The 20,028-nt window shown below is 35.3% G+C and overlaps 1 protein-coding gene across 6 annotated transcripts in view; it reads right to left on the bottom strand.

Moving 5' to 3' along the window:
• The window catches only part of ARHGAP12 (Rho GTPase activating protein 12), a 43,117-nt gene that overhangs the window by 17,758 nt on the left and 5,331 nt on the right, over positions 1 to 20,028 (bottom strand). For 3 of the 6 annotated variants that reach the window (XM_087916848.1, XM_087916853.1, XM_087916849.1), the window contains exons 2-6: positions 18,454 to 19,179; positions 8,013 to 8,276; positions 4,654 to 4,794; positions 2,295 to 2,375; positions 1,018 to 1,143 (exon numbers count right to left, since the gene is read on the bottom strand). In XM_087916848.1, the coding sequence (XP_087772974.1) occupies positions 1,018 to 1,143; positions 2,295 to 2,375; positions 4,654 to 4,794; positions 8,013 to 8,276; positions 18,454 to 19,107 (1,266 nt within the window). In that variant the 5' untranslated portion in view covers positions 19,108 to 19,179. The remainder of the gene's footprint in view (positions 1 to 1,017; positions 1,144 to 2,294; positions 2,376 to 4,653; positions 4,795 to 8,012; positions 8,277 to 18,453; positions 19,180 to 20,028) is intronic. The other 3 variants (XM_087916850.1, XM_087916851.1, XM_087916852.1) reach the window with 2 other exon arrangements.

The raw sequence follows: 20,028 nt of genomic DNA, 5'->3' as shown, positions 1-20,028 counted from the left end.
ATGGATGGAAAAGGTAGGAATACTAAAACAGTGGAATATGAATTTTATTCTACTGATTAGCTTTTTTCTATAATTTATTTTTGGAAGAGTTCAGTTTTAGTTATCTCCTAAAATAATCCACAAATAAATCATATTTCAAATACTAACCAGCTCCTTATATGTGGGAACAAGCAGGAGTTCAGAAGTATTAATTGAGAAATATAAAATAAGACACATTTTTTTGTCTCTGAAAAGTGGGTGGAAATGCCTGTGTGTCTTATGGAGCAAATATTGCCGCATTCATGCACTGGCCCCAACCCTTCGGCCATTTTTGGCCTCCTCATATCCCGTTTTCAGCTTCCGCATGTTGTTTTTTGCCTCTAAGAAACTCAGGAAGATTTACATAAAACTTCCCTTAATTTTCATGTTTACAAATATTCTATGAAGTCGGTTCGGTTGGACAACAAGTAATAAATTTGAAGTCACCCAGTGAATTTCATAGTTCATTAAGGATCTGAACCTAATTCACACTTAAAACTAGCAATAACCAGTATGATGTTCTTGCTTCTATTGATTCTGCTTAACATTGTTTAACTCTTGGTATTTTTTAATTGGTTGGTACTGTGTATTCTTTATCTTGTCTATTGTACTTTGTTACCTTTTGCTGGTTAGGATGTATTTTAAGTTTTTAAACATGATTCCTCAAATACATACTGATTTCAGAGAGATAAAGCAAAAAAGCAACCATTAGGGATCCATTTGAGATAATGCCATAATTTTAAAGTCTGAAAAGTAAAGTCCTAACAATCTATTCGCAACAACCACCTTTTAAAAAGTTATTTGGAGAAAGCAAATACAGTTTTTTATATATTTTCATTAATAGCTTCTATATCTAATGCAAATTATTTCCCAAAAGTAGAAACAATATTTGAAATAGATTATATTGCATTCAGGATTTAATATGGCATTAACTTTTATGGAAGTCAATGTGATTATGCAGTAAATAGAAGGCCAATCGATTATTTAAATTGTACCTACCTTGTCATTTGTGTCCAACACAACACAGCTGTGCCTCCATTTTGTTAAAACTACTGGTTCCTGAAGTCTCCTCTCCAAGCTTCTGCTTTTAACTATTTCTTTTTGCTGTTGTAGCGAAGCATTATACTAATGAAAATAAAATCCACATGTAAATGTAATTAAATCTGGACTGATAACAAAACATAATATAAGGACAATCCATTAGAAAGAATTTTAAATAGTATTTTCATTAACTTTAAGCAGTACATGTATATACTTAAACATATTTAGTATCTTGGACCTTTGTGACATTCAAAAGTATTTTAATCTTTAAAAAGCCCTATAAATTAATCCATCAGTCCTACAAGATACTTAAAATTAATATTTTTGTCACTCATCATACATATCAGGCCTTTGGCATCTATACCTATTTATACAAGAATGGCATTTACATTTGCATCCAGCCAGAATCTAGATTAATTCAACCTATGCAATATTCTACTTGTTTTGTTATTCATATCTGAAGAACTTTTAATAGAGGGAAACAAGAGGCAAATTAAATAAAAATATCTATGCATACTGAATGGCTAGTCCCAAAAGGTTACTTTAACCAAAATGAAGAACAGTCATTCCTTTTTCAAAACTTACATTGTTTTGTATCTGTTGTTTTATAATTTGCATACTCTCCTTATAATCACAATAACAGGAAAACATCGAACCAACAGCAAAATATAGTACAAGGAGTTGTTACAACTGCAATTGGGACTGGCAACTCTATCATTAAACGATGTGGTCATAAAGTAAAATATCACATGATTGCACTAACTTACAATGTCAGTTCTAATTGTCGTTACATTAATTACTCATGGTAAATAAGTTAAAAAAACAACGTGACTGTGACTTTTGACTTGTGAACTTTCCCATTGACTTTGCTTGTTGAAAGCCAGCTATGAAGGTAACAAACGGTGATCACACAATTGATGATCAACCATTGTATATGTTTGCCAATTGCCAAGTGTCCAAATTGTGATCACCTGCCTATGGGGAGGCTGCAATGGCCATAACTATGACTGTGGAGAGACTGCAATAGTCCATAACTTTGTGGACCAGCCATATATCTTTTTCAATACTGATGCAACTCCAAACAGTCAGTCATTAAACAAGAGGTTGGTAAGCTATTATTTATTAAATCAATTAAATCGAAAGAAGCTCCCCACACCAAGTGTTTTTCTTTTATTTAAAATTATTTTATCCTGATACAGAACTAAAAATACAATTGGTTGTAATTGTTTACTTACATTGGGCAAAGTCCATTCTGATCGTGTTCCATCTGCATTGTAAAAGTATGCCCGACCTTGTTCGTCTACATGTTTTACCCACTTCAGAAAAAAAAGGTTAATGAAATAGTGAGTACTTTAAAAAGGAGAACTATGAACATATTTCATTTTTAAATACTGCCCTTTCAGTGAGCTGGAAAAAAATCTATCAGTTTAAAACAGATATTGCAGGTGTATTTGTTTGTGATTTTATTAAATCTAGAGACCATCTAATTCCATTATGATTCTTCAGAATTCTATCAATTCAAAGTTTTCTTCCTATGCAGGCAGATGAACAAACCACATGTTTATAGCTTAGTATTTGTTCCACAATCTATTCATAATATAACTAACATTAAATAACATTAAAGTTATCTGAGGGAACGTCTGTTGCCGGTAACATCTACCCAACCCATTAGAGCGGGGAGGCAGGGAATGCTGCGGGTCCCATCCCCAAGGGAGATACACTTGGTGGGGCCCAGAAGAAGGGCCTTCTCTGTGATGGTTCCTTTTCTCTGGAACATCATTCCCCCAGAGATTAGAATGCCCCCCTCTCTAATACTATTCCGGAAGGCACTGAAGACCTGGTTCTGCCAGCGGGCCTGGGGAACCCACGGTATGATGGAGCCCATCAAATGGCTTGTGTGATCTGCTATCATCAGGTCAGGGAGTGGGAATTGGGGGTGATGTTTTATTTATTTTTTTCCAGATTTTGTTCTATTATACTTTATTAATTTGATTCTTTTTGTTAGTTTTTATTGTTTTTATTTTAAATATGGTTTTACATTCTGTAAGCTGCCTTGAGTCACCATGGGCAAATAGGTGGCAATATAAATTCAATAAATAAAAATAAATAAATATCATGAGTTAAAATTCTACAAACTATTTTAACATTGATAACAATTCATAATTTCCAGATGATAAAAGTTTGTCTAATAAAACACCTTGAGATAGGGAGTTTTCAAGAAAGAATTGAAAATATAATTAATTTATATATGGATATCTTTTGTGTCAGGCATAAAGACAGTTTTCACTGACTTCAGACAAGGCTAGATAAAAATTGGAAGGGAAAACTAGAGGAATTCCTAATTTAAGGAATATTCACTAAATATCTTACTTTCAACAGTCAGGCAATGCCAACACGATCAAATTAAATATATAGCACATAAAAATTTACAATGAATATAGTTTGTAGCAACATGCAAAGCAGAACATATTACTTTTACAAAATAGTAATATAGCCGATTATTTTTCAGCATTTTCTTTCTAAGGACTGCATTGACAAAGAAACACTAAAAATATAAGAAATGTATTATAAAGATAATATAGAGAGGGCTTTACCTTTTGTTATCACAATGGACAGCATTACAGTCCGTAGAACTTTCCCATTTTTCTCCCATTTTATAGCAAGATTAATTTCCATCTTAGATGGTAATCTAATCTTGCTATAAAATGGGAGAAAATACAGATTCCCTTTTGGCTAATCAAGCTGGTAAACCTCCTACATCTGTTTTTTGTTTAGACAAATTGGAAACAACAACTAGACCAATTTTTAAAGAAAAGTTCAAGGAGACAATAGAATTACTCTTATAAGCTCCCTGTGGCATGTGGCTGCTTTGATGAATACAATGAAAAGCTAAACATAGCACTGTACATTCCCACTATATTTTTTGTACTGCAATTTTATTGGAAGAAAAAGAAGGAACACTATCTGCCTTTGAGAAGAGGGTTCATGCACAGTTTGTTTCTGTATTTGCTCCTATTTTCGGTACCCATACTAGGGGGAAAAGGAGAGAAACAGGATTAAGTCAGGCTGGATAGATGGATTCAATAAAGAATCCTATTCTAAAGGGAACACACAGGATCCCTATTCCCATGCCAAATTCTCATCTTTTACAAAGATCCCACCTTATATGCAGACTTCTAAGCATCTTTCTTCTGAGCTGGGTTAATCATTCCTTTCACCATTTCGGCTCTAGAGGGCAGTGCTCATCTCCATAATAAAGCTGAAGAGCTAGCACTGTCTGAAGACATCTCCGTGGTCATGTAGCCGGCATGACTAAATGCTGAAGGCACACGAAACAGTTACCTTCCCATCAAAGTGACTCCAATTATTCTACTTGCATTTTTACATGCTTTCAAACTGCTAGTTGGCAGAAGCTGGGACAAGTAACAGGAGCTCACTCTGTTATGTGGTGCTAGGGATTCAAACTGCCAACCTTTCTGATTGACAAGCTTAGTGTCTTAGCCATTGCGTCCCTCATAAGAAGTCATACCTATTAGAATTAACGTTGACTGAATTTCTATCACCTTGGCAGATATGTGATGAAGAACTCTATACCTTTTCATTGGTGAGGTCACTGGTATATTGTGTTTGGCCATGTTCATCCATCTCTTCTGACCAGCCCTTGGGAGGGGAATCATATTGACTGTCTGGCTGGCTGTTACAAGGACTGTGAGAGTTTTCTTGGGTTGAAATTGTCTACAACAAATAGTCAAACACGGAAATATTAAGAACTGACATTAGTTTAAACTCTATAAAAGACTGGAAATCGTAACACTAAAACTTTGAACAAAGAATGCATTCTAACATGAAGCAGCTGAAATTTAAATGGCAACATAGTTTAATCTGATTACTTATGAATAGATTACTTTTGTAAAAGATTAAAGTCCTGGTGTGTGTGTATATGTTTGTGTGTGTGAAAGCTAGCTTAGTTTAGAAGCAACTAAAAGTTTACAAAGACTATGACTTAATCTGTACAATTAGTTCCACTAACAAAAATGTGAGCTAAAGTAAGACTTCAAGCCATATGGGATTTGCATAATTTTTAATTCTACTTCCGCTCTCCTGGTCTATCAATTTCCTTCTGCAAACATTATCCACAGACTATTTTAATTTTTTGGTTTCTCCTTATAGGTGGATTTCCAAATTTAGAAGTCTGATTTCTACATTTTACAATGTTTCTAACAAAATTATTCTGGTATATATTATTTAATTATCCCTAGCAACATAGAAATTCATAATGCAAAATAATTTAAAGGGAGAAAAGGTAATGGTATTCAGAGATAAAGTAAAGAAATAATAAATGTATTTAAAAATAATTAAAAGTTGTGAAACTTGAATATGCTTAATTATTGCATAGCTTGTCCAATTTGCTCATGAATAGACTAATATCCAACCACAGCAGTTGTTTTGTTTAAAAAGGCTGTGCTTTCATACAAAAGGAAAATTTTGCTTATAAAGAAGGTAAGTAACTGAATTTAATAAACCCAATTTAAAATGCAAGGCTGATCCAGAAATCTTAAAATGAACCACGATGATCCAAGACACTGAGATTCAATACATACTTACAATTGTCAGAAAAATTAGATTTTTTCATGTTGACTTATTATTTAAATAAATGAATCTCATTTGTCATCATTCTTCAAGCAAAGGAGGCCACAAGAATTAGTAATTAGTACTAAAACTAAGGGACCAAAACATACAAGGAATATTATAGAATAGAATGAAATGGAATGGGGAGTGGGAGTGGAAGTGAGGGTAGGGTAGAATAGAATAGAGTTGGAAGGGACCTTGGAGACCTTATAGTCCAACCCCTACTTCAGCAGGAAACCCTATACCAGGGGTCTCCAACCTTGACAACTTTAAGATTTGTGGACTTCAACTTCCAGAATTCCTTTGCTGGCTGAGGAATTCTGGGAGTTGAAGTCCACAAATCTTAAAGTTGCTAAGGTTGGAGACCTCTGCCCTATACCATTTCAGACAAATGGTTATCCAAACTCTTCTTAAAAACTTCCAGTGTTGGAGCATTAATTGTTCTAACTGTTAGGCAATTTCTCCTAAGTTCTAGGTTGCTTCTCTCCTTGATTAGTTTCCACCCATTGCTTCTTGTCCTGCCCTCAGGTGCTTTGTAGAATAGCTAGACTCCCTCTACTTTGTTGCAGCTCCTGAGATATTGGAAGCCTGCTATCTTGTCACCCCTTAGTCCTTCTATTCTTTAAAGTAGACATGCCAAATTCCACCAACTCTTCTTTATATTTTTTACCTCCAGTCCCCTAATCATCTTTTTATGTTAATATTAGTTTTAACAATTCCAGTAACCTTAATTCTAGAGTTATGTCCCCAGAAAAAGGCAATGCTTAAGGTTGAATCTGGTGATTTAATGCTGAAATAAGAGCACTAATACTGAGAGCACTAAGTTTCATAACAACATTTTCAAGCATCACACCACTGAGCTTCTCAAATTAGAATTATTCATTATTCTAAAGTTAACATAATAACCCATCATTTCTGTTGTTTTATGATAAATATTCTCCTATTCCAATTCTTGTTGACTATATCTTATTAAAACTTTATTAACCTACTTTGCTGCTTAGCATTTTTAGAAGCACAGGATGCATTAATTATTGATTTAAAAGACTTAAAACTCAGTGAAAGCACATGTGTAACATGCAGAAACTGCCAGGGGTTCTCCTTCTTGCACAAGCATAAAGCTGGACAACCTCCTGCCTGATACCAAGTTACTAATAGGGTTTCACGTTATTATTCCACATTAATATGGGAAGTACAGTGACAGGCAGATAAAGATAGCATTTTTCCAAGAATGAAGGCAGAGAAACACTGCAAGGGAAAAACATCAAAACATAAGTCACAACGCCACAGTACAAACTCTGCCCCTTTCATGTTTAAGTCATAATGGTCTGTGTGTGTGTGTTTGTGATGGAATTTGTGTAGAGTCATCACAAGTTTTTTTGTTTTGAGAAAACTTTAGCTTACTTTAGATGCCCGTAGATGAAGTATTTTCATGTTCTTTTTAAGTAGGCTTAGCGTCTCATTGCAAAAGTATGCAGAACACAATTCAAAAGCCTTATATGGAACCCGAATGATTTTTTTTCTGTTTGTTTTTTTAGATACTCTGTTTCTGACTTTCAAAGTAGGAATAATCAGGCCTAAGAAGTTTTCTAGGCAAAAGCTGTGAGCATTTCACCTGACGCTCTGCAGAGGGAATTACTGCAGAGTAATAGCATACAATCTTGCCTTTTGTCTTGAATGTTTATACTACATAAGAAAGATGATATCAAAAACTAAAAGGCTCAAGTAGGTGCTAATAATAATATTTAGTGTTCAATATAAAGTATAAATTGTGGTGGTCAACAGTTAGGAGAACAAACTGAGGGGAAAAGGAGAAAGCATTACTAGAAAAATTCCCCATAATGTTTTTATTTACTTTACTTGGCAATTATCTTATTCTTATTAGATATATTACTTATATCTTATTTACTATGTAATGTAGACTTTTTTTTCCTTTGTATTTCATTATTATAACAATTTAAAATATATTTGAGGGGACCTTATAGTTCTCTCTGAGCCTGGTTGTCTTCTTGCAGATGTTTCATTACCCAAAGTAGACAACACCATTGTCACAAGCATTGATGATATTACCTAGTTTGAGCAATGAAGGAAGCCACCAAGCTCAGAGAATATCAAGGATTCCCCCATTTCAACCTTGAAATACAAATATTTTCCTCCATATATTTTTATAATATATTAATTTTTAATATTTAAATTTTTTTAAAAAAGAAACACAATTGTTAAAGAGATGTGCTTCAAAAACACAATCGCCTCCCTGTTAGAAGACACACATGCAAGATCTATCTGCAGGTCATTTTATTTGACTGTACTAGCCTTGGACAACTTACTTCTTGATCTACTTGGTTCGAACAGTCTCCTTTCGTTATACTTGGATCCCGAGTCCAACGTGGAGGTTTCCAGGTTCTCTCCTGTGTTCCTTTGTTGTAATAATAGTAGCGTCCTGTGATATCCTTATGGGTCTCCCACTCTCCACTGATTTGGACTGCAGGACTTATAGGCACAGGTGGTGGTGCAGACTGAGAAATTTTCAATTCTTGTAAGTTAGCATAAACAGGTGAATCTGGTCTTCCTTGACTTGGTGGTGTCACTGGCTGCAATAAAACAAATTGTGTACAATTTTAAAGATCATTTTGTTGGGAATAAATTTTATATTGGAGGTCTTCTAATCCAATCCTCTCCTCAAGCAGGAAACCCTACGCCATTTCAGACAAATGGTTGTCCAATCTCTTCTTAAAAACCTCCAGTGTTTACTGTGTCAATCCTGACAGGCCATATTGAGACTTCAGTGCTGACATACTGGAGAAGAGGGATAGAGAGGGGAGAATAAAGATAGTTGGGGTGTTGTAGTTAAAACAAAATGGGGAATCAAGGACATTTCTGCAGGTGCTTGGAAAGAGGGGACTGGAGTCACCTAGCAATTAGACAGTATCCTGATTGGACAATGTGACTTATTCTTTTGAGAAGGTGACAAACTTTTACTTTTAATTAGGTGAAAACTGCGGGAATATTCAGAGTCAGTTTTCACCAGTCTGTGTCAATATGACATATTCAATAAACCTATTCTTTGAGGAAATTGCCTGCCTCAGGGTTCTGTTTGCTATGGGTATGTCCCTGACACACTATCTGTAGCATTCTAAAATAATTAATAAAACATGCATAAGGTTAGGGTTGCAGGAGGCGATCGCAGCTGGAAATGGAGCTCGGGAGCCTGTTTTTACTGCAGTGCGCTTGGGAGGCCAAAGGCGGCCTCGACACAAATGTTGAGCTAAACACGCCCACCCTGACTACACCTACCCCGACTCTTTGAGGTCAAACACAACCCTGATGCAGCTCACAATGAAATCAAGTTTGACCCTGCTCCATAGTATCTGAGGACAGGACAAGCAGCAATGGATGGAAGCTTGTCAGAAGGAAATACAACCTGAACTAAGGCAAAATTTCCTGAAAACAATTAATCAGCTTGCTTCCCAGAGTTCTGGGTTTATCAGCACTGGAGGTTTTCAAGAAAAAAATGGGCAACCATTTGTCTAGGACACATAAGGACTCCTACGTGGGCAGGGAGGTGGACTAGGAGACCTCCAAGGTCTGTCCCACCTCTATGATTTTATGATTCTCAAAGAAAAAATATCTGGGAAGGATAAATCATTGCTGAGTGGCAGCTACAAAAAAAAAATAGCAAACTCTCCAAGTAAAGCTGGTCTACCATGGGAAAGACACAATATTAATGTAGTAGATGCTAAACAACATAAAATATTGGGATGACTTTGGGGCCAAGACTAAATGTATTATACAATCTTATAGTATTTAGATATCTACATGTGCCTTAAATTTTGTGCAAGTCAATGCTGTATTAAAAACTTCCTTATTTGTTTTCCATTTCTTTTCTATTGTAAAACCATGAATAAGTCATGAAATCAACAATTCAGAAGTTTTTTAACTATGACTAGCATTAATACAGTAGTCAGGAAATGTAGCCACTGAATAAAGCTTCTTTTTCATTTAGTCATAATGCTTGAAACAGAAGATGAAATTATGCATGGTTGCCCAGAAACTAAACAGTAGCTAACTACTTCTATATTTTGAGAAACATGGATTAGTCATTAGGATTTAAATTCAATTATAGGGAAGCATTAATAATTTATTGAATAATTCAGTGATGCTGAATAAAATGTTTTACATTGTTTTAAGCAGACTATTATTTAATATTTTAATATTTAATATTAAAATGTTCAATATTTTAAATATTAATATTTAAGATTTATATATTAAAATATTTAATATTAAATAATAATGAATATTATTTAATTATTTAATTTTAATTTAATTAATTAATTATTTAAGCAGATTATATATATTTCACATGTACATCAACTTTTAATGAAGAGTAGGAAATCTGTTTAACTATGAATGCCTGCATTTCTATAAGAAGTTGCTTAGAAACAGAATATATAGAAAATTATTTCAATTACCAAAAACAGTAAATACTTACAAATGAAAGTTGATCTATATCTAGCAACTAAAATAAAGAGGAACTTAAACTTAATTTTAAAATATTAATTATTAAGAGAAGCAGTTTAAAATATCACTTAAATTTATTTTAAGTCAAGCATTCCCTAATTAAAAATAAACTGAATCGTTAGGTACAGCTTGAGAACATTCTATGGTTTTTACTCATTTGCTTAAAACTGTTGTACTAAAATCACAAGGACTGCAAAGTGTTCATTTTTATGTAGACTTGCCCATACTGATATATAATTAAGTTACACCGATAAATAGTATATGAATACAATGTTATATGTTTTTCTCCAATTCACTCTTTTATGTTCACCTGTTTCTTCCTTTCAGTTTTTCTGAATCCTAAATGTTCATGATCAAGTGGCAAGGGCCAACTGTAACATCAACAGCGAAAATAAATTTTAATAAATGTATTAAAAATGCCTACAAATCCACTCACAAACCTATCTGCTTCTTAACAAGAGTAAGAAAATGTCTTTTTAAAAAAAAAAAATATGCTGTTTTGCCACGGCCTCCCTCTTCTATTGGTTTACAAAAAATGCATACAAGAGATACTATGGCTAGCTAAAAACCCAATACTATACAGATTTTATCTGTATAGATCTGATGATCTATCAGGGTCATCCAAAATTTTCTTACCTTCCACCATCATTTATGTTACAGCATTCTACTAGAATCCTACTAGAATCCTAGAAGTTTGAGAAAATATTCTTTTGCCCTTTTCTTTACTAATAAACATTTGTCAGAGTGAAAAAAAATGCCTTTATTAGAGTCCATGAGGAACCTTTAACTTCCTAGGCTCAGATATTCTCCTTTCTTTTTACTGAGCACCATATCTTCATTAATCATAAACAATACTAAGCCATCACTTATGACCTACAGGCTACCTACAAAACCAACATCCTCCCATTACATCAGCCTCTCTCACACAGAATAAAGAATTCCAATTGGCAGGATATAGGAAGGGGCCTTCTCTGTTGTGGCCCCCATCCCCTGGAATATATTTTCCCCAGAAGATACCTTCCTGGCCTTAAGGAGTTAACAAGCTTGGAGGCCTCATGTGGGGAGCCCAGGAAAACATGCAGGTGTGGGGCTGTTTAGTCCACTGAAAGCCATTCCTTCACTCTTCAACGAATTTTAATCTCTAGCCTCCTTTTAAATTTTTGGTGCTTTTTTATACTTTTATATGCACTGTTTTATATTCTAATATTTCATTGTACATTGCCCAGAATCTTTTCCCTGAGGGCAGGGGTGGGCAAACTACAGCCCGGGGGCCACATCCGGCCCGTTGGTCTTTTTAATCCGGCCCGCCGAAGATTGGTACAGAATGATTGAATGATTGCATTCATTTGATTTTGACTTGTAATGACAGGCATTTCGACACCAGGTGGCGGCCCGTCTGTCAAATTTTAAAAGTCAATGAGGCCCCCCGAGCCAAAAAGTTTGCCCACCCCTGCCTGAGGGATACAGAAACACACCTTTTTTATCCATTTCTTTGTGTGTTTACTGTGTATGTATGTGTTTGTGTGTATGTATATATATTTACACACACATCTCTCTCTCTCTCTCTCTCTTTCCCTCCCTCCGAGAGACAGAAAGAAAGAGGGGGGGAGGAGGGGGGAGAGAGAGAGGGGCGGAGAGAGAGAGGGAGAGAGAGAGAAATGATTCCTGCAATGAACTATGAGAAATTCTAAATATTTTACAATATTTAGAAGATGAAAAGATTAATTCCTTACCAAACCTAATTGCCGAGTACTTGCCCACAAAAAATCCTGATAAATACAAGGCATATTAGCAGGGCTCATTTGCACAAATCATAAGACTGATGCATAAGATCTCTCAGCTGCATTGAAGTGATTCATCCCAGGAAATTTATGATACATCTCTGAATCAGCTGCAGCATTCTAATGCCTACAACACATTTGCCTCTGTTCATAGTAATAATGCTCAAGATTAAGGCCTTTAAAAAAAAGTGAGTAAAATACCAATTTTTATTTTATTTATCAAATTTATGCTCATCTCGCTGTTCAAGGTAACACTGACTGGCTTACAACACAATAAATCATACATAACTAAAAAAATTATAAAATCTCATACATGATTAAAACAAAACAAAAAACCCCACAGGTTTAGAGCGGAAAGGTGGAGGCGGCTTCTCTTTTACTATAGTAGCCATCTCCAGCCCACGGCTTCTCCTTCAGGACCCAATGCCAACTGGCATAGCAAAGTTTTAAGGCATTTCCTAAAGGGTGGGGGAGGACAGCAAGACAGAGCAGGAGCCATGGCAGTAAAGGCTCTTCTCTTGGACCTTACCAGCTACAATTCCTTTGGCTGATGGGTTTGTAGCAGGAGTGGGATTCTCCTGGTGTGGACCGGTTTGGGCGAACCCCTTGTTCTGATGATCAGCTGGCTCCAAACCGGTTCGCTCCGAAGAGCATGTGGGCCCGTCCACCCACCCCTGCTCTTTCCTGGGCTTTATTTCTTTTGGTTAGAACACAGCTGATTCGCGTGACAGAAAAGTTTGCTGCACCTCAGCTGTTTGATTTACAGGGGCTGCAGTTGAAGGTAAGTATTATCTTTTTTAAATGCGGAGCATGCACACAGAGTGCGTGTTTGGTGCATGTGCGTGCAAAGCATGTGCTCATCGAACTGGTTGTTACATCGTTTGAATCGTACCGCTAGTCTGTAGTATGCCTCTTCTATTAGCTGAGTGGGACAGGCCAATCCCATTGGGGCAAGAGGGCACCTTGATATGTTGGACCCATGCTGTAAAGGGCTTTAAAAGTAATGACTAACACCTTGAATTGAACCCGGAAACAGATCGGCAGGCAGTGCAACTCACATAACAGTAGTATGTTATAGGCTACCCTAGGGGCCTCCAAAATTTAAGTGCTGCTGCATTGTGAGGCTTTTTTCTTTATTAAATAAACATGCAATTTGCTCTGAAATCAACCTATATTAGTACTATATCTGTTAGAGAAGAGCTAGATGAAAAATAGAAAACAAAAGAGTCCAAATACCTTAACTCTTCTTTTGCTAAAATGGAAAGCACAAATGGATTTAAGTGTTAAAATCTTTTTTTTCTCCAAATTTTGGATGTATGAGAAAGTTTAATTTCATTAAACATATTCCTCACTTTGTTGTAGAATAGAGTTGTAAGAACTTAAAAATAGTCCATAGTTGTGACAGTAGAAAAATGGAATAAAAAACTAAGTACAAATGTCTGCACTTATTATTCTCCAATATTATTCTGGAGAAGCATATCAGAAAGAGATTCTGAAATCAAAGTCCTTTTTTTCTTATCAATTTTTTCTGACACCATCATAAACATCTACTTGATCACCAACACATATACAACCTGAAAGAAAACATTTTGTTCTGAAAAGCCTTTTAAAGAAGCGAGTACATCTATTTTGATGAATGATTTCAATTTAAAAGGTTGTCTGTTTCAATCTTATTCCTTCTGTGCTTTCTTTAACTAAATTCTTCACTAGTATATTTCTGTCTAAACACATTATATAATATCCTTCTCACACAGTTGATATTTCCAGCAAACAGTCACTAATTACTTTTGCTCATCCACATCCTTTTTCATTTCATCAAGCATCATTTTTCATTATTCCTGGCAGCATGTAGCACCATATATTTCTGTGGAACTCTGCAACTGTGTACTAAGCAGTTTTCATATCCTCTTTCCTTAGTACTACTTAAAGCGCATTCTGTTGATAGATTATTGAATAATTTGCACACTGGACTCATGCTTTCTATTTCTGTAGTCATCCTTCTTGGACTCTATACTTTTTATTTCACTTTATTTCCTTTTTCTCTGTGTCCATTTTTCACTGAGATCCATTTTTAATACTACCAAATAATGAAATGTTTCAGATTTAGAACCCCTAATGTTTGTATCTTTGGCTAATTATCTCAATCTCCCACTGTAATCACTCAAATAATTCATGTTTTTCTAACTATTTCTTTTTCATGCACCTGAATGAATAAACTGAAGCTGATATTTTTATTTTATTTCCATGGCAAGAGGCATTAACCCTTTATTCATCGTACATTTGAAGTCAAAACCTTTTGTATGCTATTGTCATAAGAAGAAAGGCCTACTTTGATCAATCACAGATTTCACATATTTTTTTTACCGAGAAAGTATAGAAAAGATACTGTTCTTACTCATTGCTCCAAAGGTGCTTTTCCAAACAGCAACTGGACTTTCTTTGTGTTTTCTTGAAGATATTTGTTTCTTATCCAAGAAGCTTCTTCAGCTCTGGAGAAGCAAAACGTCTTCAAGGAAAAACAAAGTAAGTCCAGTTCTGAAAAAGCACCTTTGGGACAAGATGTGTGAGAATCTCCATAGACATTCTTACTCATTCTTTACCACATGTAAAAATGTCTGCTAAGGATTAGGACTGTTAGTGGACCACTCTACGGCATATCAGAAACAGAGTCCAGAAACAAGCAAATCCCCATCCGCAGGATGCAGGTAGCATGTGAAACCACGCCACCGGTCCGTGGAAAAACCTCTCTTCACAGAACCAGTCCGTGGTGCCCAAAAGGTTGGGGCCACTGTGTTAGGGCACACTTTAGCCAAAATACCACAAACTGTATTCAAAGCCCAATTTTAAAGGTAAGTGAAAATGCTGAATAACAAAAAGTGAAGAACTTTGGTTTTCATGGAATGATATACAGTATAAATCATAATAATAACCAATAAAAAAATTAACAATATAATTTAATATTTTGCAAATATGCATTTCTTGAGGAATCCATATAATTAAGAGACTTCCAACCATATAAATTTTGACTCACACGTATATGAGGCTCAAAATACTTCTTTTTAACATGATTTCTAGCTGAACTCACAAAGCAGACTTTTTAATGATTTTAAGTCATTAATACCTTAAGCCAATTCAACCACTACACTGAACCATATGGTTGGCTTAGCAATAAGAATGTTTTCATGCATTTGCTGCCTCAACCAGTGACTATGTGCAGCTAATAAGCTATCCATAACTTATCTACCAAGGCTTAACATACTAAATATTGGACTGATTTGTCTGTAAGAAGCCATAAAACAGTTATTAATACACATCTCCCAAATAGTGCTTTGGTCTTTGCAGATTTTTGTAAGCCAAATTTTATGTTTAGATAATGTAACACAGTCATAAATTGAAGACCTACATTCCATTTATCCAGAGAGAGAAAAAAAGGAATATTGTAAAGTGAGTGCAGGAAAACTAAAATATTGGATTACATAAATGAAACAAAAAGTGCAAAGAATACAATCCAGTGAATAACTCAGTGATAACTAATTACTGTAGGTACTTAAATCTCTCTGCTTTCAAATCCATCAATTTTATCAAGAATATTATTTGTGACAGAAAAGGGTTTACCATCTGCCATTTGGTATAGGATAAAGGATGGTTCTCATCTCAGTTCCTCAAAGCCATATGTCAGCATCAACAGTTTGACATAATTAGCATTTGTGATGCCTTTAAGCACAAATACAGTCAATAGGAAGGAATTTATCTACCAGATGACATAGGAACAAACTGTACTAGATATCATAAAAACATTAATACCTTTGTGCATTATCAAAGATGTATTAAAACAATTAAAGATTAGAGTGGTCTTGCAGAAATTTAAGAGATTTTAAAATTATCTAATAACGTTTTATGACTTTTACGGCCTCATTGTTCTGCCAACATCAAAATTATCTGCAAAAGTCATAAAATATTATGAGATCATTTTTAAGTCCTTTCCTAAATTTCAGCAAGAGCTAGTCTTCTTCCTCTGCAGTAACAATCTGCAAAATAAATGTGCCCATGGTGAGACCTGCAAAAAAATGCTCTATTATGTATTTAAAAGTAGAAGGAAGGCAAGCAGCCTTACTGGTAATTTAGACCTAACCACAGTGACAATGCTGAAACAAATATATTTAGAAACTAACTGGCAATCATGCATTTATTGACTAACAACGTTCAGTTTCCAGTTTATCAAGTCCTGCCCTACGTAATGCAAACTGCCACAATCAAAACTTGGGGATAGCAATGTATTATCACTGGCAATAAGCAAAAGGTAGATCTGGTTTATTAGCAAAAGAAAATGCCTTTTCCCCCCACAAATGTTATACAACTGCTTAGTATCAATGCTGGATTCAGAAGGATCTCTGATCATGAACCCATCTTGCAAATCTACAAGAACCACATAATCCAAAATGTATAAGTGCTCAAAATCACCACAAAGATAATTCAGGTGTTAGTCAATGTAGAATATTGTGTTAATATCAGGTCTCTGCTATTACTCGATAGGACACTAACTTCTTACAGGTATTGCACGCTTCGTGTAAAAATATCTGCAAGGAGATAATATATAATCATACAAATATGCACACTATCTTCTACAGGACCCAGAATTATCCACTTTGGCTTATTTCAACATACCCAAACCTTAACTGATGACAGGAATATGGAGCCTCTCCTTAGTTAAGGTTTTAAGACAATTATATATTTTGTGAGGCTTATGGGGAGGATTCCAAAGCTGACACTGGATGTCTCCATGTGCATGTACAGCCACTTTCCTAAAACATGCACACAATGCAAAGTACCTTTTTGCGCTGCCCTAATACAACAAGGTAAGAACATTTGCAATTCAACTCTTCTTATATCTTCTTTTCTTATTACAAATGGCCTTCTAGTCCATGTTTTGCCACCTTTGACTGTCAAATTTTCCAGACTGAAACCTGTACAAATTGAGGAGAGAATCTCTTGAAGAGCATTTGAAGGCATTACTTGTCCTCCAAGTAATCAATTTCTACCCCTCTATTATTTCAGAAAGAAAAAGCACTTGCCAATAGTTCTGCTTGAATTCTGGCTTAATCAGGCTGCTTGTCACATGGCTTTTAAATGTAGTGTATTGTGGAGCTATGATTATCTACAACTTCCTACTCTTCCATAAACTTTAAATGTAAAGTTCTTCTCTTTAGCTATATTTTTGCTTGCTCTAGATCAGGGGTTGCCAACCTTTTGGACCTCAGGGACCAGCAAATTCACCATTTTAAATCTCGCAGACCAGGCATAGACCCTAGGAAAATCCCCCCAAAAGTCTGCAGGAAAATCCCCTACCCAGTTTTCCTACTGATCAATCGTTATTTATTTGTGATTGCAGGATACTGTCTCCAGCTCCATTCTCAGGGGGTGGGGGAAGAGACTTTTGGCTTCATGTAAGAAAGCAACAGGAACAGAAGTCTTTCTTTCTCTCCCCCAAATTCCGTCAGAAATGAGTCTTTGCCGGCGCAGCCTCTTGGAGAAGGAGGCCTTGCAGGGTCCCAAAATCTCATTTCTGGCGGAGTATGGGGGAGAAAAAGAAAGACTTTTGCTGCTGTCCTTGCATGCAGCCAAAAGCAGAAGAAGAAAGGAAAGAAGCAGCCCGGAGACCAAGCAAGGTCCATGGGGTGAGCAAGGCAAGTCCCCCGCCCTTTCCCCACTCCCCTCACTACCTCGTGTTGTTCACAATGCAAGTGATGCAAGCCTTGTGTTCCTGTGGGCCATGTGGGCGGTGCAGCCTTGTGTTCCCGCACAGCTGGGATTAATTGCTTTGGGGGGGACATTTCTCTACGAACCACCAAAATTTTCTCGCGGACCACCAGTGGTTCCCGGCCCACCAGTTGGTGACCACTGCTCTAGATATTAGTACTAAAACATTACCAATCTTGCCATGCCTTAAAATTAACTGATTGCAATGCTTTAGCTACACCAATATATCCAAACTAGAGGATATATGTGCCTCCCCATTGGATCTACAAGGGGGTAGAGCCTTGACTATGCTATCAGGACTAGTATCTCATCCTTTTTAGTCACCCCCACCCATAGAAGCTATTGTTTTCTAAAAGATATTATTGAGCTTCCGGTTATCTTCCATTGAAATCCTAGCTGATTTTACATAGATTTTCCAGGATCAATCAACTGTTGACACCAGCTTTTGGTAGAAAAGATTAAATGGTAGAAATCATAATTGACAGAATACACACAGAGAGATACATATATGCACACATAAAACCAACACCAAAGTTTTAATATCACCAAGAAAAAGTTACTTAATTACAAATGGATATTATTTATTCAAATCTTTTATTACAGACCACTAATATAGCAAGTCTGGCATGTCATTTTAGTTCTATCTTGATATTTTCTATCAAGAAAAAAGGTTTATTGGATAAGTGATTTACTGCAGTGCACTTCATTTTACCTGTACTTGTTCTGTGGAGCTGCTACTGAGATCATCTCCAGACTCTGAATCTTGGTGGATTTTTTCTGATCCTTCACCTACAGAATCACAGGATTGTTCTTGCAAGAAGCTGGTCTTCTCAGTTTCCATACATTCTGAACAATGAAAGTGAGACCCAGATAAGTTCATGTTCTGATTGGAAACTTTAACAAACTGTAAATCATTAAACTTTCCATTGTTTAGGGCAAGTTCTATGCTAAGTCCAGTATTCTGACCTGGGCTACTGTTTGATCCAAGATTCTGGTTGGCATCCTGAGCTTGAACTAGATACAATTTCCCTGAAGTGGAATGCTCTGGAGATTTATTCACATTTTCTGTTGACCTCTGTAAGCCATGTGCAAGTTTTAGAGAGTTGTTTGGCAGTCCAACTAATGGCCTAATAGGTGGCATTAGTGCTTTACGGGTTATTTCTTTAACATATTGTGCTGGCACATAGAATGGTTTGGAATTTTCATCCTTTTTGACTTGCCACCAGTCATCATTAGTCTTTTTTACTAAGATGTATTTCTCCCCTTGTTTTATCACAATCCTTTTGTCTTTTGCTTCATATTCATAATCATATTCAACTTCAATAAACAGTGGGCCTGAAATATTTTTTCCAGCCTTGTCAGCCATCTTTTAAAACTCTATGTTTCCAAGCGAAAGATTAAGCCACATGGTGTTTCTTCCTGCTGATTCTTAGAAGACCTACAAAAAAACACAAACATATTACCATATGATCATATAATAAATGTGATCTGCAGATTATTTATATATTAGAAGGATCCTCTCACAAATTTTATATTTGGGAGGAATTACCTTACCAAATCTTTCAGATAAATCTGTTGGAAAATATAGGTTTCCTTGGCAAAAAAAAAAAAACTTTTTCCAGAAAAAACTCTACAGGCATAAACCTATGGAGACTTGTTTCAGCATGTACACCTTACATTTAAGAAACAGAACTAAAATGTTTTATTACTTCGCATGTTATTTATATCTGAATTTTTCTCTAAAAGTCCAGAATACAGCATACGCACATTAGGGAAAAATTATAACTGGTATAATTTTAATAATAATATTTTTGTGGAGATTATTTTTACTTAAAATGATTATGGTATAATATGAATACACAATACTTTCCTTACACTATTTAAATTTTAACAAAGAAGTGGTGGAAATAACTGAAAAGTATTGATTTTAAAATACTTAAAGAATGGTACAGTTTTAAGAAAAATATAGTTACATTTCTAAATTTAAATGTAAAAAGTATTTTAAGTTTCCTAATTGTTCCAGTTTTTTAAAAAAAATGGGTATAGAAGAATACAGTACATAATATCCTTATGTTCTTTAAATTACTTATTATAAATTCTGCAATAAATTCTGTTTTTTAGTTCAAGACAATCTCTTACTTATCTAGCAAATTATTTAGTTGAGATAATACTATATATTAGGAGGAATGAAAGAACAACTATATTGATTTTCATCTTATGCTAACCATCTCTTTAAATACAATTTGGAATTTAGTAGTACCTATTATTCTCCTGAAACTATTCTATT

The sequence above is a fragment of the Pseudonaja textilis genome, chromosome Z, assembly GCF_049901715.1.
Source record: "Pseudonaja textilis isolate UNSWEBS1 chromosome Z, rPseTex1.2, whole genome shotgun sequence".
Classification (NCBI taxonomy): Eukaryota; Metazoa; Chordata; class Lepidosauria; order Squamata; family Elapidae; genus Pseudonaja; species Pseudonaja textilis.
The sequence above is the reverse complement of the archived record's forward strand: the minus strand, read 5'-3'. Positions and strand labels throughout refer to the sequence as shown.